This window comes from Canis aureus, chromosome 26 (assembly GCF_053574225.1).
Source record: "Canis aureus isolate CA01 chromosome 26, VMU_Caureus_v.1.0, whole genome shotgun sequence".
Classification (NCBI taxonomy): Eukaryota; Metazoa; Chordata; class Mammalia; order Carnivora; family Canidae; genus Canis; species Canis aureus.
Window position 1 is genome coordinate 26,389,286 of NC_135636.1, and position 23,217 is coordinate 26,412,502.

Genomic DNA, 23,217 nt, shown 5'->3' on the forward strand with positions numbered 1-23,217 from the left:
CAGAAACATAGGCAGAGGGAGATGATTTTAAATATTCTCAATTAGAAGGTTCATCTGGGTTCTTAGACCATTACTCTTCCAGAAACAGAGGTCAGAGCTGCCAGTTTTGTCCAGATCATAAGGTTTGTTGTTATGAGAGTCTGGGCAACAGCACAGAAGGAAGGAAGAGAAGAGAATTGTCAAAGGAGGGGACTGATAGAGTCTGAAGCCAAAATGCTGAAATGATTGTTTTCTTTTTATTCCTCTCTTTTATTTAAGAGAGCCATGCTGATCATACATAGGCTCATTAAGCAGAATAAAGTGCTGAACTTATACAGCATTTGAGGAAATGATCCTGGGGGAGTGGTGTTGGTTACAGATGCAGAAATGGGTTGATGACAACTTACAAGTGTTGACCCTGAAGTAAACCCAACTCTAACTGATCTTCAAACTATAATGCTCTCACTGACGATTTGGCTTCCAGAGGTGTGTTCACCGAAACAAATTGTCACTGATGGATGAGAAAGGTTTCAAACCTCTCAAGGTGTTTACTTTTTAACGTGGCTATAGAACCTTTATGCTAGGGATATGGAAGGTTTTGATTCTCAGAGGACAAGAGAGATTCCAGAGGAATGCAAGGAAGCAAACGACAGCAGAGGAGCTCCAAAAGTAATGGAGGAAGAACAGCCCAGAAGTTGGGAGGAAAACAAAGAGTGAAATCATAGAAACCAACCAAGTTCCTGTTTCTAGGGAGACAATGAACTCCAGGTGGAAATGCTACCAAGAGGCAGAGTGGGATGCAAGATGAGCAACATCCATGAACCTTTCAAAAAGGAGGTGCGACAATGAGCTTGGCCAGAGCCAGTTCAATAGAACAAGAAACACAAAAACCAATTGTAATGAGTTGAGGAGAAACAGCAGATAGAGAAAGATAATCAGCAAATGTAGCTCCTCTCCTTTTGACAAAATTTGAAACTTAAGGTGGAGAAAAAAATGAGATATTAGTGGAGGTAAGACATAAAAAGCACAATGAGAATTTGACCTTAAAAAGCTAGCGTTGGTTGTAAATGGGGGCACAAGCCTCCTAGATTTTCAAGAATTAAAAGTCCTTAACAGAATCATGGAAAAGAACAATAGCATCTAATGTTCAAATTCCTTCCTTAATGATCACCAAACAGACCTCTAGCCTCACAACCTTGAAACTTTGACAGGACAATGTATTTACCTTATAACCTCTGGTTAGGAGGTTCTTCTGTAAACTAAGACACATTTGTCTACAAGACCTCCACCCACTGCCCTGTGCATCCATCCCACTAGTCCAGGGCCCCCTCTGAGCCTGACATAGAACAGACGAAGTCATGGCTCAGCCCAGACTCTTCAACCCTCCCTCGGTGGTCTCAGGACATTCTCTCCCATCTCCCATGGTTTGTCTAGATTCCCTACAGTTTTCTAGCCTTCTCTCCTGTAGGGCTGGATCCGAAATGGGATGGATCACCATACAAAACTCAGTCTCTCACCATGTTTTCCAATGGATGAAAGACAGACAAGGGTAACAGATGCATGAATTTTAATAAGGGGTCTTGACAGCAGGTTGAAGATGGTGATCACCAGCACTCAAGATATTTTTGGCCAGCGGTTCTGTTGACTCCAATCATCTTTCTCCTCTCTGCCAGAAATACTTATCCTCATGTAGGACTGGAGGCAGCATGACTGATAATTTAGGCAGTAGAGGTAGGGCTGTTCAGTCTTTCTGCAAGAGGGTCTACAGATTCCGGTGTTTCCCATGCATCGAAGGATGTGATGTTTGCCTGGCCGAGACAAACAAACAAAATACAAATAGTTAATTTCCACTCAACACCAACCTAGATGTGAGGCATCAAGGAACATAGTAAAAATAATGATAATGAGATGCCACTGCACACCTATTAGGATGACCAAAATCTGGAACACTGACAACACCAAATGCTGGCAAGGATGTGGAGCAACAGAAATTCTAACATGCTACTGGTGCCAGTGAGAAATGATGCAGCCACTTTGGAAGACAGCTGGTCAGTTTCTTACAAAACTAAACTTACGCTTACCACACAATCTGGTCATTGTGTTTCTTAGTGTTTACCCAAAGAACTTGAAAACTTATGTCTACACAAAGATCTGCACATGAGCTGCTTCATGCAGACAGTTTGAAAATAAAGTTCCAGAGAAACAAAAGCTATTTTAGGAGGATAATGGAATTCCAGCACATCTAAAGGGCAGATGCCCTCCCTGTATAGAGCTTGTGTGATGCATCCTGGACGATGCTCACAGTTGGTGGAACAGCATATGCCATATATCAGCTAGCTGTGGCTCCATTTCCCAAGAAGCAGGAGTGATTTCAGTTTATTATCTCAGCAGGATCAGTTTCATGTAGCTCTCTATGGACCACTAATCAATAAATTACTGAGTGCTTCTTTGGAGATCAATATTTATTGATTTATACTATACTAACTCCCACGAATAAAGCAGTCTTTACCATGAAAAAAAAGAGCTATACATGATGTTTGTAGTAGCTTTATTCACAACTGCCAAAATTTGTAAACAACCAAGGTGCCCTTTAGTAGGTGAGTGGATATAAACTGTGGCACATCCACACAAGAGAATATGATTCAGTGCTAAAAAGAAATGAACTACCAAGTCATGAACAGACTTGGAGGAATCTTAAATGGCTATCACCGAGCGAAAGAAGCCAATCTTAGAGGACTACATATTGTGTGGTTCCGACGATACGACGTTTTGGAAAAGGCAGAACTATGGGGACAATAGAAAGATCAGTGTTGCTAGGGGTTGGGGTAGAAGACAGATGAATAGATAGAACACAGAGGATTTGGAAGGCAGTGAAATTACTCTATATGATCCTCTATTGATAAATTCATGTTTTTACGCGTTTGTCCAAACCCAGAGAATGTACAACACCAAGAGTGAACCCTAAGGTAAAACGTGGACTTTAATGATGTGTCAGTGTAGGCTCATCAGTTGGACAAATGTACCACTCTGTGGGGGAATATTGATAATAAGGAAGATTGCGCATGAGTGGGAGCAGAGGGTGTGTGGGAAATCTCTGTACCTTCTTCTTGATTATGAAGTGAACCTAAAACCAGTCTAAAAACATAAAGTCTTTAAAAAAAAAAAAGAAAGAAAGAAAGAAAGCAAGCAAGCCCTGGGCACTCAGGTGGCTCAGTTGGTTAAGTGTCTGCCTTCCACTCAGGCCATGATCCTGGGGTCCTGGGATCAAGCCCCACATCGGGCTCCTTGCTTACCAGGTAGTCTGCTTCTCCCTCTGTGCTCTCTCTCACTCTCACTCTCTCTCAAGTAAATAATTTTTTTTAATCTTAAAGAATCCCTTAAAAAACAAATAAAGCTGTTATGTTATGTTATGTTATGTTATGTTATGTTATGTTATGTTATGAACGTTCATCTACAAGGTTTCAAAACTAAATTTTCACTTCTCTGGAATGAATGCCCAGGAGTGATTTGCTAAGTAACATGGTCAGTGTATATTTAACTTCTAAAAAAGGAAACTACAGGGTACCCCGGGTGGCTCAGCAGTTTAGCGCCGCCTTCAGCCCAGCCCTGGGCGTGATCCTGGAGACCAGGGATTGAGTCCCACGTCAGGCTCCCTGCATGGAGCCTGCTTCTCCCTCTGCCAGTGTCTCTGCCCCCACTCCTCTCTCTCTTTCTCTGTGTCTCTCATGAATAAATAAATAAAATCTTTAAAAAATAAAAAAGTAAAAAAAAATAAAATAAAAAGGAAACTACAGAACTATTTCCCAGAGTTTAACCACTTCACATTCTCACTAGCAACGTGTAAAAGATGCAGTTTCTCAGCATCATTGCCAGCGTTTGATATTGCCACTATTTTTAATTTTAGCTTTCCAACTAGTTATGTAGTGAAATATCATGTGGTCTTAATGCACGTATCCCTAATGGCTAATGATGCTGAGCATCTGTTGGTGTGCTTATTTGCTTATGTGCTTATTTCTGTATATCCTCTTCAGTGGAATGTCTTTCCTTCTAGTTTGATTGGTTTTTACTGTTGAGTTTTGAGAGTTATTTCTATATTCTAGATACATGTCCTTTGTCAGATATGTGGCTTGCAAATATTTCTTCCACTCTGCAGTGTCTTTCCATCTATCCTTTCCACAGGCCTTCTTGCAGAGTGAACATTTTAAATTTTGATTAGGTCCAATTTATTGATTTTTTTCTTTTGTGAATTGTGTTTTCTTATATAAGAACTTTTCACCCTACCCCTAGGTCTGAAAGATTTCTCCTATATTTTTTTAGAAGTTTTATATTTTTATATCTTATGCTTAAATCTATGATCCATTTTCAGTAAATTTCATATGTGAGGCTGAGATTGAGGTTCTTTCTTTCTTTCTTTCTTTCTTTCTTTCTTTCTTTCTTTCTTTCTTATGCTCCAGCACTATTTTTTGAAAATGGCATCTTTCTCCCACTGAATCGCTTTTGCACATTTTGAAAAATCAGTTGTACATATGTGTGACTAATTGTGATTTTCTATTCTGTTCCATTGACCCATATGACTCTCTCTCTACCAATACCACACAGTCTTGATTATCTTAGCTATATAGGCCTTGAAATCTGGTAGAATGCTTCCTCTGACTTTGCTCTTCTTCTTTAAACTTGTTTTAGCTATTCTCATTGTTTTGCCAATTTCTCTACAAGCAAGATATAGAGAAAATAATCTTATCTGTATCTACAAATGATGTTGCTGGGATTTTGATAGAAATTGTGTTAAGAATGTCTCAATTTGAGGAGAATTAGCATCTTTGCTTGTTTAATTTTTTTGAAGATTTTGTTTATTTATTTAAGAAAGCAAGTGAGAGTATGAGAGAAAGAGAGAGAGAGAGCAGGAACAGAGGGAGGGGCAGAGGGAAAGGGAGAAACAGACTCCACAGTGAGCAGGGAGCCAGATGTGGGGATCAGAATGTGGGGCTCAATCCTAGGACCCTGAGATCATAACCTGATCTGAAAACAAACACTTAACTGATTGAGCCACCCAGTTGCTCCTGCTTGTTGAATCTTACAATCTATAAACATGATATGTCTCTTCATTTATTTAGATCTTTGATTTCTTTTATCAACATTCTGTAGTTCTCAGCATACAATTGCTACACGTGTTTTATTAGATATACATGTAAGCATTTATATTTTTTGGAGTGATTGTGAATGGTACTGTATTTTTCATTTGAATGTTCACATGTTCGATGATAGTATATAGAAATGTAATAAATTTTTTATGTTTATCTTGTATCCTGTGGCCTTACTGAATTGAATTATTAGTTCTTGATTTTTTTTGTAAATTCCTAGGGATGTTCTACAGAAACCATTATCACATCTGTAAATAGGCAGATTTCTTTCTTTCTTTCTAACCCATATGCTTTTTTTTTTTTTAAGATTTTATTTATTTATTCATGAGAGACACAGAGAGAGAGAGGCAGAGACACAGGCAGAGGGAGAAGCAGGCTCCACGCAGGGAGCCCGACATGGGACTCAATCCTGGGTCTCCAGGATCACGCCCTAGGCTGAAGGCGGTGCCAAACTGCTGAGCCACCGGGGCTGCCTTTATTTCTTCCTTGCTCGAATGCATTGGCTAGAACTACTCAGATTTAAAAGGAATAATCTTTTTTAAAGATTAAAAAAAATTGATCCACACAACTTGGATGAATCTCAAGAGCATAGTGCTGACTTTAAAAAGGCCAATCTTGAAAGATTACATATGATTCCACTTATATAACACTTTTTAAATGATAGAAATTAGAGAGATAAGAAATGGATTAGCAGTTGCCAAAGGTTATAGTGGCAGAGAGTGGAGGCAGGAAGAGAGTCTGTGCTGCTATAAAGGAGGAGGAGAAACGAGGTGTCTGGGGGGCTCACTTGATTAAGCAGCCAGGTCATGATCTCATGGGCTGTGGGATGGAGCCTAGCATTGGGCTCCGCGCTCAGTGGGCGTGGGGGTTGGGGCTGCTCAAAGATTCTTTCCCTCTGTCCCTTCCTCCACCGGCTCTCTCACTCACTAAAAGAAATAAATAAATCTTAAAAAGGGGCGGAGCGGGGGAGGAGGAGACTAGTAGAGGGAAGACCTTTATGCTGATAGAATAGCTCTGTATCTTGATCACAGTGGTGATTACACAACTCTACACTTGCAATAGAATATCATAGAAGTCTGCACACCCATTGCAGCAGTATCAGTTTCCTGGTTTGTATATTGTACCATATATAGTTCCGTATAATATAATCTTTGGTGAGGATAAAACTGCATGGAAGGTACATGGACCTCTCTGTGTACTATCTTTGCAACTTCCTAAGAATCAACAATTATTTCAAAATAAAAAGTTAAAATAAAAAATTGATAAGGGTGTGAAGAAAAGGGAACCCTTGTGCATTGTTGGTGGGAATATAGAATTGGTGCAGCCACAAGAGAAAACAATATTTTCCTCGAAACATTACAAATAGAATTAGTGTATGATCCAGCAATCCCTCTTCTGGGTATATACCCAAAGGAAAGGAAAACAGACTCTCAAAAATATACCTGTACTCCTACGTCTACCGCAGCAGTATGCACAGTAGCAAACCTATGAAAACAATCAAAGTGTCTGTCAACAGATGAATGGCTAAAGGTGATGTGGTATAAATATATAATGGAATATTATTCAGCCTTGAGAAAGAAGGAAATTCTCCATTTGCAACAGCATGGATGGAACTCGAGGGAATTATGTTAAGTGAAATAAGCCAGAGAGAGACAAATACTGCATAGTATCACTTATACATTTAATATAAAAAAAAAAAGTCTAACCCCTAGAAACAGGGAGTGGAAAAGTGAATGCCCAGAGGTAGAGTGGGGGATATAGGGAGAGGTTGGTTAAATGGTACAAACAGTCAGCTATGAGATGAATAAGGTCTGAGGATATAACGTACAACATGGTGAGCATAGTTGATAACACTATATTGTATAATTGACATTTTCTAAGAGACTACAACTTAAATATTCTCTCACACACACAAAAAGATAAATTTGTGAGGCAATGGATGTGGGGAATTAACTAGACGGTGGAATCTTTTGCAATCAAATCACCAAGATGTACAATTTAAATATCTTATATGTTTACATGCTAATTATATCTCAATAAAGCTGAAATAAATTAGAACACAAATAAAATAACCTAAGGAACTATGGAGTGGTTAAATGAACAGGAAATGAAGTCAAGAACTTTCAAGTTCAAATCCTAGCTCCTGCTTTACGTGCTGGGTAACCTTTAGCAAATTTCTTCACTTCCTGCTTCCACCCTTTCCTCATCTACAGAGTGTAGCCTATAATAGTCCCTCACATTTAGAGCTGTGTTAATAGCTTAATAAATAAATGGTGGGGTGCCTGGATGGCGCAGTCAGCTAAATGTTCAACTCTTGACTTCTGCTCTGGTCACAATCTCAGAGTCGTGGGATCAAGCCCACATGTTGCTCTGCATTCAGCAGGGAGTCTGCTTGAGATTGTCCCTCTCCCTCTGCCCTCCCCGCTGCTCACTCATGTTCTCTGTCTTTCTCTCTCTCTCTCAAGTAAATAAATAATTCTTTTTAAAAAATAGCTTAATTGGGATCCCTGGGTGGCTCGGCGGTTTAGCGCCGCCTTCAGACCAGGGCATGATCCTGGAGTCCCAGGTCAAGTCCCCCATTGGGCTCCCTGCATGGAGCCTGCTTCTCCCTCTGCCTGTGTCTCTGCCTCTGTGTGTGTGTGTGTGTGTGTGTCTCATGAATGAATAAATAAAATATTTTTAAAAATAGCTTAATAAATGGAAAGCAATTACGGACTGGCACATAGTACTAAATAAATGTTTTCATTATTACATAAAGGTCCTTTCTGAAGGACCCATTTCTGCCTATGCTATAACGATGAATGATTAGATCAGGAATACACTCATGAAATCAGACAGACATTTAGACATTTAGTCCCTCAGTGGTAGCCAAAGTTTTTTTTTTTTGTTTTTTTTTTTTTTTTGGAGGCTGTGTACACATAGAAACCAAAGACACAGTTCCTAGGCTACAGTAAGCATTCAGTAAATGTTAGCCATTAATATTACTATTCTTCCCCCTTGGGACTAAGGTCTCTGAAACAGGAATGATCCTTTGACTGGAAAGAAAAATAAAAATAATGACCATTACCATTTGCAAAGCACCCACTGTGAGTCTTGTGATTTATGATAAGTTGTTAAATGTTTACTATAACCTTCTGAAGTAGACATCTCTATTTTTCCTTCTTACATTGTAGAACAGAGGCTCAGAGCAACCGTGTTCTGGCAAAGGCCCCGTAACTGTTGGAGACAGAAGGAGGCCTCAGACTCCACTCAGTATGGCTCCAAGCCCATACTCTTTTGGAGGTGCAGCGCCACCTTCTCCACATTCTGGGACATGGCTGGGAAATGTTGGTACCTCCCTGGAAGTAACAGCTGGAGCCCTGGCCAGCTATTATCTTCAAAGTCAAGCCCAAACTTCAGAACCTGGCATGCATGGGCCTCTCCTCCATTCAACAACAGTTAACAGCACCCAGTCTTTGCCAGGCCTTGAACTTGGTGGTAGGCACATAGGGTCCTTTGTGTCCAAATGGGCTTAATACAAAGCCTAATGTGCATACACATACACACACACAGCCTAATCCCTTGTATTAAGTAACAAGGATCTACTCCATTTAATTTTGACCAGAGAAGCCTTTCAAGACACCCTTTCTGTCACAACCCCCAGAGATAAGATCTTTTTCCATCTTCCCTGAGAAGAAGGGCCCTTGTGAGATTAACATCCAAAAGAGGGGTGTACATGGTGTACATCTATCTGAGAAGGTGGATCAGATGGGCCAGCTGGCTTCAACTTTTACCCCTGGAAAGAGACTGTGGCACCCAAGAAAGGGCTTCAAAACTTTTGTCAGGGGTTTGCAGCTCCTAACTCCTGGCCTCCTGTCAGCTCCATGTCACTCTGTGCCACCACTCAGTGTATCACCCACATCTCTATCACATCCTTTCCATGTCCCCTCTGGCCCCCCACCAGAAACCAGAGAAACTGTTTAGGAATCCCAGCACTGTCTCAAATCTATTTATGAATGTAGGTGATGGTGCCTCCTTGGGGCTCATTTTCCTCACCTATGAAACAGAAAGACAAGGGGAAATTGCCCAGATCAGAGATTCTCACATTATGAGGGCTATGAGGAAAGAAACAAGTTTGGCAGGGGACTTGGGGAGTGGGCGTGGAGCTTTATCTCCCAAGGGAATAGTCTCAGGGAATTTTCAAAATTTCACATGCCCAGACTCCAACTGCAGAGACTCAGACCCAGGTTAATTAAGCACTGGAGTTGCTTTTTACTTAAAAACTTCACATGGCTCGAGGATGAGTTCCAAGCCTATTTATCACCTTCCCATCCTATCACTTTCCAGAGTTGTCTCTATGTGCATGTGTAATGAATTACGAGTGAATTTGATGGGGGCGTGATGGCTGTGTGTGGAGACATTAACACCAGGCCCCAGTATTGGCCACTCTTCGACTCTCCCCAGACCACCTCCCACTCTGAAATCTATTATGTCTTCTGAGAGCAAACTAACTGGTGAATGATGAGAACCAACTTGAGCAAGCCCCCAGAGCTGCTCTGCATCCTTTCTAACACTGCCAGCCAGACCCATATATATATATGTTTTTGATACCACAGCTCTCTGATCTCTCTTACCCAGGAAGGAACCCATCCTGATTCCTGGAAGCTGGCATCACCAGGCATGCAGATATAAATAAGATGATGTCTCAATTGCTGAGGATTTCCACCCAGTCTGTATGTGTTTGAGGGGATTGGTGAGAAGTGAGCAGGGATGAACATAATTCTATGATAATGTGACGTGTCATCCCTGCTTAAGGGTGACACTTTGTGAAGCCGATCAGAACTTACTGTGAACCCCTGCTCTATCTTACCGTTGTGTGACCTTGGCCAATTATACCAGTTGTCTAGGTCCCAGTTTCTTCTTCAGTAAGATAGGGATAATCAGAGGGCTTTTGGGGGAATGGAATGATTTCAGGCCCCTAAACACCAAGCACAGTGTCTGACACATAAGGAGTGACAATGGGAACTATTATTAGAGCTATTAGTATTATAATTATTAAGAAATAGTGAGACAACTCAGAGAGGGAGACAGACCATAAGAAACTCTTAACTCTCGGAAACAAACTGAGGGTCACTGAAGGGGAGGATGGGGTGAGTGATGGGCATTTAGGAGGGCATGTGATGTGATGAGCACTGGGTATTATGCACAACTGATGAATTATTGAACTCTACAACTGAAACTAATGATGTACGCTGTGTCAGCTGATTGAATTTAAATTTAAAAAAAGGAATAGTGAACCAGAGCTTATGGAAGGCTTTCATGGGTAGGGACATCAACTGTACTTTGAGGGTGAGAAGGAATTCATCACAGAGATCACCCTGGTGGTGAGGACAAGGTGGAGGGAAACCATGAGCAAAGGCAAGGTTGTAGAGGGTTGGTCTGTGAGCAGTGGTCATGGGAAACGAAGCTGGGCTACCAAGGCCATTATACCCAACCCTGGACAGGAAGGGGCAAAAGAAGCTATCTAAGCAGGAGAGTAACATGGTAAGATGAATTTCCTAGAAAGAATCCCTCTGATAATAGACACCAATGTAAAGAAAATCTGGAGGCAGAGAAGCCAGTGAGGAAATATTTTGGGTGGTCTCCTCCAGGACCTTGGGGCCCAGGTAGCTCTGTTGTGCAGATCGAGAGTCTCTCCAGATCACATAGGTGTTAAGAATGTGAAAGCACAGGTGAAGCAGACCCTGCCTCTGAAGAGAGCCTCGAGATGCGTTGTGAGCCAGAGCACGATCCAAATTCCAGACACAACCCTACCGTGGGTCCTGGAACAGGAATGCAAATGGAGGCTCATTTATCATATGTCTGCATACTTGACAGCTATGAAGCAAGCTAATGAGTGGGGTAAATAAAGTTTGTCCCATGGCCCTTCTTCATAATGACCTGAAAGAGCAGATTTGAATTTATAATTCTTGGATTCTTCAGAGTTCTGTGCAAAAATGAATGTCCTGGGCATGAGAGGAGCTGGCTCAGCCCACAGCCCAACTTTCTTCTCTCATCCACAACTCTTCCCCACACTGTGAAGACTCTCTCATGCAAGACATGGATACTCCATCCTGAACAGCCAAGCTGGCCCCCTGCCTCTGCAAATAGGAGCACCCCTTGGCTCAGGTGCACACACAGTGGGCCCCATCTTCCAGGCGTGGAATTAGAGAAAGTCCATGTGGTCCCTGAAAGCAAGCACAAGTATTCTCTGGACAGGGCTTCCAGGGCCAGCTCCTCAAAGCATGGTCTTGGAAGGAGAAGAAGGCATAGTCTCTGCATGGATATATCCCACTCATTCCCATTGATTCCTAACCCTGTGGGGAGGGACTTAATCCAGAGGATGCCCTAACTAGGACCAGGGCCAGAGAAAGAGGCATCTCTCTTCCCAGAGTCTAAAGGCAGAAATATTGAATTGAGAACAAATTATCTCCATGGATCAGAGTGAACTCCTTCTATCCATCTCCGTCATGCACCCTGCTTTACAGAACACTCCTGGTCTCTGACCTCTGAACTGCAGAGGTTCCGGGGTGAACAATCATGTTGGATAAATGGGGTCCAGACAGTGAGAAGAGTTCGCGCATCTATCAAGGTAGGAAGACGGGGAAAAAGAAATAAAGGAACAAAGGCCTCCAAGGGGGAGGGGCCCCGCGAGGAGCCGGGCTGAGGCCGGGGCGAGTGTCCCCAGGACAGGAGAGCCCCGTCCCGGAGGAGCAGGAGCTGCACCGACCTGCCCGGGCGGAAAGGGGCTCGTGGGGAGTTGGAGCAGGACCAGGAGGGCGAGGAGGCCCCTGGGCTCCCGGGGACAGTAACAGAGCAACTGCGCGCCCAGGAGAGTGCGCCGAGCTCCCTAAGGGCTGCAGCGCGCACGGCGGGACCCGGCGGGACCCGGAGCAGCTGAAGGGGCTCGGGGGCGGCTCCGCGGAGGGGGCTGCGGGGCCCCGGGAGCAGCTCGGAGGGGCTCGGGCAGAAGAAGAGGCTCCGTGCGGAGGGGGCTGCGCGGTTCCAGGAGCAGCTCGGAGGGGCTCGGGCGGCAGCTCCGCGGAGGGGGCTGCGCGGCCCGGGAGCGCGAATCCACCAGCGCAGGCTCCGCAGCACAGGGCGCCCGGACACAGCCCAGGATCCGGCCTCCCCCGGGACAGGCAGAGGCCGGGAGGGCCCAGGACAGCAAGGACGCTCCTGCCCCAGCTGAGCACATCAGCGGCCCCGCCCCGGAGCCTCCAGGCCCTGCAGACGGAGTTCCTGCCGGAGCTGAATCCAGGTTTCCAGAGCTGCCCCGCCACTGGGGCTGTTCCTCCTGCGGCCTCACGGGGTAAACAACCCCCACCGAGCCCTGCACCAGGCAGGGGCACAGCAGCTCCCCCAACTGCTAACACCTGAAAATCAGCACAACAGGCCCCTCCCCCAGAACACCAGCTAGACTGACAACTTCCAGGAGAAGCCAAGGGACTTAAAGAACACAGAATCAGAAGATACTCCCCGGTGGTTCTTTTTTTGTTTGTTTGTTTTTGTTTTTGTTTTTGTTTTGTTTTGCTTTTTGATTTGTTTCCTTCCCCCACCCCCTTTTTTTTCTCCTTTCTTTTTCTTTCTCTTTTTCTTCTTTTTTTTTTTTTTTTCGTTTTTTTTTTCTTTTTCTTCCCTTTCTTTTTCTCTTTCTCTTTTCTTTCCTTCTTTCTCTCCTCTCTTTTTCTCTTTTTCCCAATACAACTTGCTTTTGGCCACTCTGCACTGAGCAAAATGACTAGAAGGAAAACCTCACCTCAAAAGAAAGAATCAGAAACAGTCCTCTCTCCCACAGAGTTACAAAATCTGGATTACAATTCAATGTCAGAAAGCCAATTCAGAAGCACTATTATACAGCTACTGGTGGCTCTAGAAAAAAGTATAAAGGACTCAAGAGACTTCATGACTGCAGAATTTAGAGCTAATCAGGCAGAAATTAAAAACCAATTGAATGAGATGCAATCCAAACTAGAAGTCCTAACGACGAGGGTTAACGAGGTGGAAGAACGAGTGAGTGACCTAGAAGACAAGTTGACAGCAAAGAGGGAAACTGAGGAAAAAAGAGACAAACAATTAAAAGACCATGAAGATAGATTAAGGGAAATAAACGACAGCCTGAGGAAGAAAAACCTACGTTTAATTGGGGTTCCCGAGGGCGCCGAAAGGGACAGAGGGCCAGAATATGTATTTGAACAAATTCTAGCTGAAAACTTTCCTAATCTGGGAAGGGAAACAGGCATTCAGATCCAGGAAATAGAGAGATCCCCCCCTAAAATCAATAAAAACCGTTCAACACCTCGACATTTAATTGTGAAGCTTGCAAATTCCAAAGATAAGGAGAAGATCCTTAAAGCAGCAAGAGACAAGAAATCCCTGACTTTTATGGGGAGGAGTATTAGGGTAACAGCAGACCTCTCCACAGAGACCTGGCAGGCCAGAAAGGGCTGGCAGGATATATTCAGGGTCCTAAATGAAAAGAACATGCAACCAAGAATACTTTATCCAGCAAGGCTCTCATTCAAAATGGAAGGAGAGATAAAGAGCTTCCAAGACAGGCAGCAACTAAAAGAATATGTGACCTCCAAACCAGCTCTGCAAGAAATTTTAAGGGGGCCTCTTAAAATTCCCCTTTAAGAAGAAGTTCAGTGGAACAGTCCACAAAAACAAAGACTGAATAGATATCATGATGACACTAAACTCATATCTCTCAATAGTAACTCTGAATGTGAACGGGCTTAATGACCCCATCAAAAGGTGCAGGGTTTCAGACTGGATAAAAAAGCAGGACCCATCTATTTGCTGTCTACAAGAGACTCATTTTAGACAGAAGGACACCTACAGCCTGAAAATAAAAGGTTGGAGAACCATTTACCATTCGAATGGTCCTCAAAAGAAAGCAGGGGTAGCCATCCTTATATCAGATAAACTAAAATTTACCCCAAAGACTGTAGTGAGAGATGAAGAGGGACACTATATCATACTTAAAGGATCTATTCAACAAGAGGACTTAACAATCCTCAATATATATGCTCCAAATGTGGGAGCTGCCAAATATATAAATCAATTATTAACCAAAGTGAAGAAATACTTAGATAATAATACACTTATACTTGGTGACTTCAATCTAGCTCTTTCTATACTCGATAGGTCTTCTAAGCAAAACATCTCCAAAGAAACGAGAGCTTTAAATGATACACTGGACCAGATGGATTTCACAGATATCTACAGAACTTTACATCCAAACTCAACTGAATACACATTCTTCTCAAGCGCACATGGAACTTTCTCCAGAATAGACCACATATTGGGTCACAAATCGGGTCTGAACCGATACCAAAAGATTGGGATTGTCCCCTGCATATTCTCGGACCATAATGCCTTGAAATTAGAACTAAATCACAACAAGAAGTTTGGAAGGACCTCAAACACATGGAGGTTAAGGACCATCCTGCTAAAAGATAAAAGGGTCAACCAGGAAATTAAGGAAGAATTAAAAAGATTCATGGAAACTAATGAGAATGAAGATACAACCGTTCAAAATCTTTGGGATGCAGCAAAAGCAGTCCTAAGGGGGAAATACATCGCAATACAAGCATCCATTCAAAAACTGGAAAGAACTCAAATACAAAAGCTAACCTTACACATAAAGGAGCTAGAGAAAAAACAGCAAATAGATCCTACACCCAAGAGAAGAAGGGAGCTAATAAAGATTCGAGCAGAACTCAACGAAATCGAGACCAGAAGAACTGTGGAACAGATCAACAGAACCAGGAGTTGGTTCTTTGAAAGAATTAATAAGATAGATAAACCATTAGCCAGCCTTATTAAAAAGAAGAGAGAGAAGACTCAAATTAATAAAATCATGAATGAGAAAGGAGAGATCACTACCAACACCAAGGAAATACAAACGATTTTAAAAACCTATTATGAACAGCTATACGCCAATAAATTAGGCAATCTAGAAGAAATGGATGCATTCCTGGAAAGCCACAAACTACCAAAACTGGAACAGGAAGAAATAGAAAACCTGAACAGGCCAATAACCAGGGAGGAAATTGAAGCAGTCATCAAAAACCTCCCAAGACACAAGAGTCCAGGGCCAGATGGCTTCCCAGGAGAATTTTATCAAACGTTTAAAGAAGAAATCATACCTATTCTCCTAAAGCTGTTTGGAAAGATAGAAAGAGATGGAGTACTTCCAAATTCGTTCTATGAAGCCAGCATCACCTTAATTCCAAAGCCAGACAAAGACCCCGCCAAAAAGGAGAATTACAGACCAATATCCCTGATGAACATGGATGCAAAAATTCTCAACAAGATACTGGCCAATAGGATCCAACAGTACATTAAGAAAATTATTCACCATGACCAAGTAGGATTTATCCCTGGGACACAAGGCTGGTTCAACACCCGTAAAACAATCAATGTGATTCATCATATCAGCAAGAGAAAAACCAAGAACCATATGATCCTCTCATTGGATGCAGAGAAAGCATTTGACAAAATACAGCATCCATTCCTGATCAAAACTCTTCAGAGTGTAGGGATAGAGGGAACATTCCTCGACATCTTAAAAGCCATCTATGAAAAGCCCACAGCAAATATCATTCTCAATGGGGAAGCACTGGGAGCCTTTCCCCTAAGATCAGGAACAAGACAGGGATGTCCCCTCTCACCACTGCTATTCAACATAGTACTGGAAGTCCTAGCCTCAGCAATCAGACAACAAAAAGACATTAAAGGCATTCCAATTGGCAAAGAAGAAGTCAAACTCTCCCTCTTCGCCGATGACATGATACTCTACATAGAAAACCCAAAAGTCTCCACCCCAAGATTGCTAGAACTCATACAGCAATTCGGTAGCGTGGCAGGATACAAAATCAATGCCCAGAAGTCAGTGGCATTTCTATACACTAACAATGAGACTGAAGAAAGAGAAATTAAGGAGTCAATCCCATTTACAATTGCACCCAAAAGCATAAGATACCTAGGAATAAACCTCACCAAAGATGTAAAGGATCTATACCCTCAAAACTATAGAACACTTCTGAAAGAAATTGAGGAAGACAGAAAGAGATGGAAAAATATTCCATGCTCATGGATTGGCAGAATTAATATTGTGAAAATGTCAATGTTACCCAGGGCAATATACACGTTTAATGCAATCCCTATCAAAATACCATGGACTTTCTTCAGAGAGTTAGAACAAATTATTTTAAGATTTGTGTGGAATCAGAAAAGACCCCGAATAGCCAGGGGAATTTTAAAAAAGAAAACCATATCTGGGGGCATCACAATGCCAGATTTCAGGTTGTACTACAAAGCTGTGGTCATCAAGACAGTGTGGTACTGGCACAAAAACAGACACATAGATCAGTGGAACAGAATAGAGAATCCAGAAGTGGACCCTGAACTTTATGGGCAACTAATATTCGATAAAGGAGGAAAGACTATCCATTGGAAGAAAGACAGTCTCTTCAATAAATGGTGCTGGGAAAATTGGACATCCACATGCAGAAGAATGAAACTAGACCACTCTCTTTCACCATACACAAAGATAAACTCAAAATGGATGAAAGATCTAAATGTGAGACAAGATTCCATCAAAATCCTAGAGAAGAACACAGGCAACACCCTTTTTGAACTCGGCCATAGTAACTTCTTGCAAGATACATCCACGAAGGCAAAAGAAACAAAAGCAAAAATGAACTATTGGGACTTCATCAAGATAAGAAGCTTTTGCACAGCAAAGGATACAGTCAACAAAACTCAAAGACAACCTACAGAATGGGAGAAGATATTTGCAAATGACATATCAGATAAAGGGCTAGTTTCCAAGATCTATAAAGAACTTATTAAACTCAACACCAAAGAAACAAACAATCCAATCATGAAATGGGCAAAAGACATGAACAGAAATCTCACAGAAGAAGACATAGACATGGCCAACATGCACATGAGAAAATGCTCTGCATCACTTGCCATCAGGGAAATACAAATCAAAACCACAATGAGATACCACCTCACACCAGTGAGAATGGGAAAAATTAACAAGGCAGGAAACAACAAATGTTGGAGAGGATGTGGAGAAAAGGGAACCCTCTTACACTGTTGGTGGGAATGTGAACTGGTGCAGCCACTGTGGAAAACTGTGTGGAGGTTCCTCAAACAGTTAAAAATATACCTGCCCTACGACCCAGCAATTGCACTGTTGGGGATTTACCCCAAAGATACAAATGCAATGAAACGCTGGGACACCTGCACCCCGATGTTTCTAGCAGCAATGGCCACGATAGCCAAACTGTGGAAGGAGCCTCGGTGTCCAACGAAAGATGAATGGATAAAGAAGATGTGGTTTATGTATACAATGGAATATTACTCAGCTATTAGAAATGACAAATACCCACCATTTGCTTCAACGTGGATGGAACTGGAGGGTATTATGCTGAGTGAAGTAAGTCAGTCAGAGAAGGACAAACATTATATGTTCTCATTCATATGGGGAATATAAATAATAGTGAAAGGGAAAATAAGGGAAGGGAGAAGAAATGTGTGGGAAATATCAGAAAGGGAGACAGAACATAAAGACTGCTAACTCTGGGAAACGAACTAGGGGTGGTAGAAGGGGAGGAGGGCGGGGGGTGGGAGTGAATGGGTGACGGGCACTGGGTGTTATTCTGTATGTTAGTAAATTGAACACCAATAAAAAAAATAATAATAAAAAAAAAATAAATAAATAAATAAATAAATAAATAAATAAATAAAAAAAATGGGGTCCAGAGAACAGGATTTGAGATAAAGCAAAGAAGATATCCAGGCCCTCTAGATTCCTGATCAAATGTTCCCCATGGCTTAGTCTCCTCCCGAGCTAAATTCTTAGTTCAAATGAGACAAGCTTCTGTGTCTCTCAGAGTCTAACACAGCTGGAAGGCACACAGCATGTATTCCTTAAATGCTTGAAGAAATCAATGAGCGATGATAGCAACAGCTAACATTTATTAGGGCTTACAATGTCCTGGGCACTGCAAGCTCCATTCTCTCCTTTCCCACTTCCCCCAATCCTGAGATAGATTCTAGGGTTCCAAAATCACAGCTGGGGAATCTGGAGTGTGGAGAGGGGTATGAACAGAGTCTGACAGCGGTAAGTGGCAGAGCTGGGGTGACTGAAGATCTAAATCCAGGAGAGAACAGAAGAACTGAACAGTGGATGTACTCATCTATAAATGGGTAAGTTCACATGTTTTATCTTTTTTTAGCACTTGGAAACCTTGTGATCCTTGGAGTTGTGGGATCAAAAGCCATCTCAGCCAACTTTCTTAGACACCCAAGGATTTGGGCTCTACTCGGTCCCTGTCCACCCCTAGCCTTTTCACCCCTAAGATGGAGCAATTCTCCCGCCCAAGGGCTCTCCTCCTCTCTTGGTGTCAGCTGTGTGTTTCAGGCTCTTAGCTTCCCCAGGTGTGCTTCTCAGTCCACTCCAGTAGCCTTTCCTGCAGCTGATAGATGAGGAACTACCTTCAAGACTGTCACCATGACCCCCATTGCAATGTCTCTCTGTTACCTCTTAACCTCCATCCTGCCATCCCACCCACCCATCCTCACCCCCACCCTCAATCTGTTTGGAGCATCGTTCCTCATGATTGATGAACACAAGAAACAGCTTGATGAGTTTTAATGGACTGTGGGAGTCAAGGAACCTGGAAACAAAGCCATTTCTATCTACCATGTACATTTCTGTTCTGTTTACTGTCAGGTCTGTGCTTATGTTTCACAGGTTTGGGTGTGTGAGGAACGGTCTCAGGTTCTATTCTTTCAACAGTCATTGGCTGGACCGTTAAGTAGCGACTAGGGACACAGCACCGTTTACGATTTTCGCAGCGTACGACACTGTCTTCATCACTTTTGCACACCAACCGGCATTTTCCATTCATCCAACACTCTTCTGTTGGGCACAGGAACAACCAGTAAGCAGATAGATGTTAGTATTCCTCAAATGGCAAGGTGAGAGGGGCAAGGGGAGGAACAGGGAAGGGGAGAAGAGGAGACAGCTGTGTAAGTAACAGTGAACACAGTCCCAGGAAAGGGGAGGAGTGATCTTGAGAGAGGAGGGAATTGGGACTATTCCAACCTTGGAAACTCCAAGGCTTTTAGGAAAGCCTTTTTCAGACATCCCACCCTCTATCTTCCTATCCTCCAACCTGCTACTCCTAACTTTGGGATCAGGTAATGCCGATGAAGATCCCCCCCCAATGGAGCTTAGGAAGGATGGGAACGGACAATAAACACCTGTAATATTAGGGGATGGAGGGGATTCACCCACACTTCAACAGATCCAACTCTTTATCAATAGCCTAACCCGACTTAAGCCCACCTGGGTCCAGCCACAACCCAACCTCCAATCCACTTAACCATATTCACCCAATTCAAACTAAAACCCCATCCAGTCTTAAGTAGAACTCCCAACTTTACCCAGCTCAATGCCCCTTGAGCCTGAATTCCAAGCCAAACCCAAATTTAATCAAGTCACCAACCTAGATCCTGAGCAGCAGTCATCAGACACCCTGTACTATTTAGTACGAACTCCCAGCTTCAGCCCAAGCTCCAATCTACCCCCAGCACCATCTCCACTCAATCCAACAATCCCATCCCCTCCCCCTCCCCAACCCACCCCAAACCATCATAGGAGCCCAACACCTTATCTCCGACTCACCCTAATTTTCCCCCTGCCACTTCAACCCCAAGGTCTTTCTCCACATCACAGCTCATGCCTAGCCTCTCTAATCTTAATGCCCCAGAGCCCCCAATAAGTCCCCTAATCTGCACCCAACTGGTAACCCCTAAATCCTCTCCCACGATCCCACCAGAAAACCACCCTGCTCTTAAGTGTCAGGTGCTCCAAAGAGCTACCATCCCACCACCTCGGCAAAAAAGAATCAGAGAGATGTAGATGTGAGCTGATCAGGAGAAAACCTCCGAAAGCTTCATAAAATGAGGAAAAAGTTTCATGCTGCCTACAGGAGAGAGAAGAGGAAAGCAAGAAGTTCATGACCAAAATCCCAGACACTTGTGAGAGACCCAAGTTACCTGATATCACTGGTTCCATGGCCAGAAGGATGACAAAAAAGAGGAAAAACTTCATGGCTGGCAGGTCACAGGAGAAGGAGGTGGCTATGCTGCAGGGGATGGATATAGAGTTCTCTGCTGCAGGGATGAGCCTCTCTTTTATTGGCAGGCTTATGGGCGGTGAATTATAGCAGGAGAGGATTTATATGAGATCAGCCAGGCTGAAGGACAGTGTGTAGCAGATGTCACAGCAAAGCACAAGATGAGAGTGTGGGAAACTGGCCAGCACCCGTGCCAAGAGTGGCTTGCTTTCCTGGTGAGGAGACAGATAAAGGCCCCTTGGCCTTTTAAGACTCACAAAAGGATTAATTAATACATAAATATTTATTTGGGAGTATCTGGGTGGCTCAGTTGGTTAAGTGCCTGCCTTCAGCTCAGGTCATGATGCCGGGGTCCTGGGCTGGAAGCCTGCATTGGGCTCCCTGGTCAGTGGGGAATCTGCTTCTCTCTCTCCTTCTGCCCTTCCCACTCCCCCTTACGTATGCTCACTCTCTCTCTCTCATAAATAAATTTTTTTTAAGATTTTATTTATTTATTCATGAAAGACACAGAGAGAAGGCAGAGACATAAGCAGAGAGAGAAGCAGGCTCCCCACAGGGAGCCCAACACTGGACCCGGGATCTCGCCCCGAGCCAAAGGCAGACGCCCAACAGCTGAGCTACCCAGGCAACCCTCTCTCATAATAAATGTAAAAATACATTTCAAAAATTATGTAAATATGTATCAAGAAACACCTAATTTTTAAAAAATACTTATTTTCAGTTTTCTAACAGAAGAATACATAATAAGCATATAGTTCTGAACTTTGCTTGCCAATCTAGTTCCCAGTTCAGGGCTTTAGCGTTTCTTATTTGATTCTTCCTGTAAAGTTCTTCCTTCAGATTCTCCCATGGGTGGCTCCGGTTAATCATTCAGTCTCATCTCAAATGTCACCTCCTGGGTAAGCTTTTCCTGGTCACCCTAGATAAGGGGACCCCCACCTATAGTCACTCTATGTCATTATAACTTGATTCATGACCTGCATAGATTTATCTGTTCTTCTCAATTTTATTTTACATGGTTAATCTTTTGTCTTCCATTAGAATGTCAGAAATTTGCCTTGTAACCCCCAACTGCCCATACCATCAGTTAGATTAGGATATTAATTCAAGTGTTTCAACAGATATTCTCCCCAAACGAGGATTCCAAAAGATAGACATTGGCTTCTTTCTTATGGAAAAGACTGGACAAGCAGTTGAGTGTAGCAGCTTCCTGGTGCTGCAAGGAGCAAATTCCCCTGTGGCCTGATGCCTCTGCCATCCTCCACAGGCAGCTTTGTTTGATGACCCAAGGGGGCTGCTCCAGTTCCTGCTGTCGAGTTCCCATGGTAGCCATTGGAAAGGACGAAGGAGAAAATGAAGTGCACGCTTTTCCCTTTAAGGGACACCACTTAGGATCAGCACATACCACGTCCACTCCAGTCCATTGGCCAGAACTTATTCATTCAGGTGGCCACACCCAGCTGCAGGTAGGCTGGAAACGTTTTCTTTACTCTGGGCAGCCACGCCTACCTAAAATTCAGGGGTAGTCTCACTAAGAAGAAAAGGACGGTAATGAGGAAGAGCTAGCGACCTCTGACACACCCAGCACATCACAGTACTTAATTAATACCTATGGTCTGAATAAATAACATACATTGCGAAAGTGACCTGTGAGAAGCGACCTATTGGGGAAGTAACTCAAGTTCTTTTAGAGAGTAGAGAAAGCACATAGACTGTGTCCCTTCAGTCAGCATCTCAAGAAACTGAATAAGGACTGGGTTTCCTGCAGAACCTCAGAAATTCTGAAGGGAGAAGAAAAAAGAAAAGAATTATAGAATCCTAGAATACCAGCATTGGAGGATAGTTGAGTTTTTTTTAAGATTTTATTTATTTATTCGTGAGAGACAAAGAGAGAGAGAGAGAGAGGCAGAGACACAGGCAGAGGGAGAAGCAGGCTCTGTGCAGGGAGCCCGATGCAGGACTCGATGCAGGACCCCAGGATCATGACCTGAGCTGAAGGCAGACGCTCAACCACTGAGCCACCCAGGCACCCCAGAGGATAGGTTTTGATTTCATATAGATTTGAATTTGAGTGTTGGCCTTGTCGTTTGATACCTTTGACCTGAAGCAAGGTAAATTTCCTGAGCATCCTACAATAAAATTATAACTATCCCTATTTAATTAGGTGGGACAGATAACTTATATAAATCGCTTAGCAAAGTACCTGACACATAGTAGGTGCTGAATTATTGTTAACTATTATTACTGTTGTTTTTCATTGTCTTTATTATTATCATTGTCATCTTCATATCTATACTTTTTGTTATCCTCAGAAGTGGTTATTATAAACCTCCAACTTGGCAGCCCGGGTGGCGCAGAGGCTTAGCACCGCCTGCAGCCTGGGGTGTGATCCTGGAGGCCCAGGATCGAGTCCTATGTTGGGCTCCATGCATGGAGCCTGCTTCTCCCTCTGCCTGTGTCTCTGCCCCTCTCTCTCTCTGAATAAAAAAATAAATCTTTTTTAAAATAAATAAATAAACCTCCAACTCACTTCTTCTTCTTTTTTTTTTTTTTCCCAACTCACTTCTAACAAAAGTGAGGTTGGGCAGGTGACATGAACCCTCAGGGGCTTCCCAGGGAGAACGGAAGACAGAAAGCCAATTTCCTCAGAGGATGGTCAGGAGAAGGTCAGCAAACAGTTATGGTTGTGAATGTTTGAGACAGAAGGGGAGACCCAGAGGGAGACATGAGGCAGACACCCCATCATCACATGAAGGGGATCCTCTTCGATGCCATGATCAAGGCTGGGGCATCCATCCTGTGGGCAACGGGGAATAGTAAGATCTTTTAGAGAGTGGGCATGCCTGTGGGGACATGGTCAGATTTTTTTCCTAGAAAAATCACTCTGGCAGCCCATATTGAAGAGAATTGCC

At 43.1% G+C, this 23,217-nt stretch overlaps 2 protein-coding genes across 9 annotated transcripts; one reads left to right on the forward strand and one right to left on the reverse strand.

Moving 5' to 3' along the window:
- Positions 1-1,529: 1,529 nt before the first annotated feature.
- Positions 1,530-20,520, reverse strand: DEFB119 (defensin beta 119). 2 transcript variants are annotated; one of them, XM_077872610.1, is made up of 2 exons: positions 20,226-20,432; positions 1,530-1,787 (listed from the first exon to the last, which is right to left on the reverse strand). In XM_077872610.1, exons 1-2 carry the CDS (start codon positions 20,278-20,280, stop codon positions 1,594-1,596), a joined length of 249 nt encoding a protein of 82 aa, XP_077728736.1. In that variant the 5' UTR covers positions 20,281-20,432; the 3' UTR covers positions 1,530-1,593. The 2 variants fall into 2 exon arrangements, with proteins under 2 accessions (XP_077728736.1, XP_077728735.1); XM_077872609.1 differs by lacking the exon at positions 1,530-1,787 and adding an exon at positions 18,798-19,083 and having other exon boundaries at positions 20,226-20,520.
- Positions 18,231-22,825, forward strand: LOC144298133 (uncharacterized). Of its 7 annotated transcripts, none has more exons than XR_013365122.1 (5): positions 18,231-18,368; positions 18,916-19,142; positions 21,134-21,204; positions 21,573-21,771; positions 22,618-22,825. XR_013365122.1 is itself a non-coding variant. In XM_077872608.1 (5 exons), the coding sequence occupies exons 2-5, from the start codon at positions 20,467-20,469 to the stop codon at positions 22,630-22,632; spliced, it is 339 nt and encodes a 112-aa protein (XP_077728734.1). In that variant the 5' UTR covers positions 18,231-18,368; positions 18,916-20,466; the 3' UTR covers positions 22,633-22,825. The 7 variants fall into 7 exon arrangements, 1 of the variants encoding a protein (XP_077728734.1); XR_013365123.1 differs by having other exon boundaries at positions 18,916-19,119; XR_013365124.1 differs by having other exon boundaries at positions 18,916-19,105.
- Positions 22,826-23,217: the final 392 nt, after the last annotated feature.

Excerpts from the sequence above, each read along its gene's own strand:
- DEFB119 (XM_077872609.1), bottom strand. The coding sequence starts at position 20,280 with ATGAAGTTTTTCCTCTTTTTTGTCATCCTTCTGGCCATGGAACCAGTG. Across the intron at positions 19,084-20,225 it reads CATGGAACCAGTGATATCAG|AAGAGTGTTGGATGAATGGA; the intron begins GTAACTTGGGTC and ends TGTGCCCAACAG.
- LOC144298133 (XM_077872608.1), top strand. The coding sequence starts at position 20,467 with ATGAGAGTGTGGGAAACTGGCCAGCACCCGTGCCAAGAGTGGCTTGCT. Across the intron at positions 20,521-21,133 it reads AAGAGTGGCTTGCTTTCCTG|TTCTTCCTTCAGATTCTCCC; the intron begins GTGAGGAGACAG and ends CTTCCTGTAAAG. Across the intron at positions 21,205-21,572 it reads TCTCAAATGTCACCTCCTGG|GCAGCTTTGTTTGATGACCC; the intron begins GTAAGCTTTTCC and ends CATCCTCCACAG.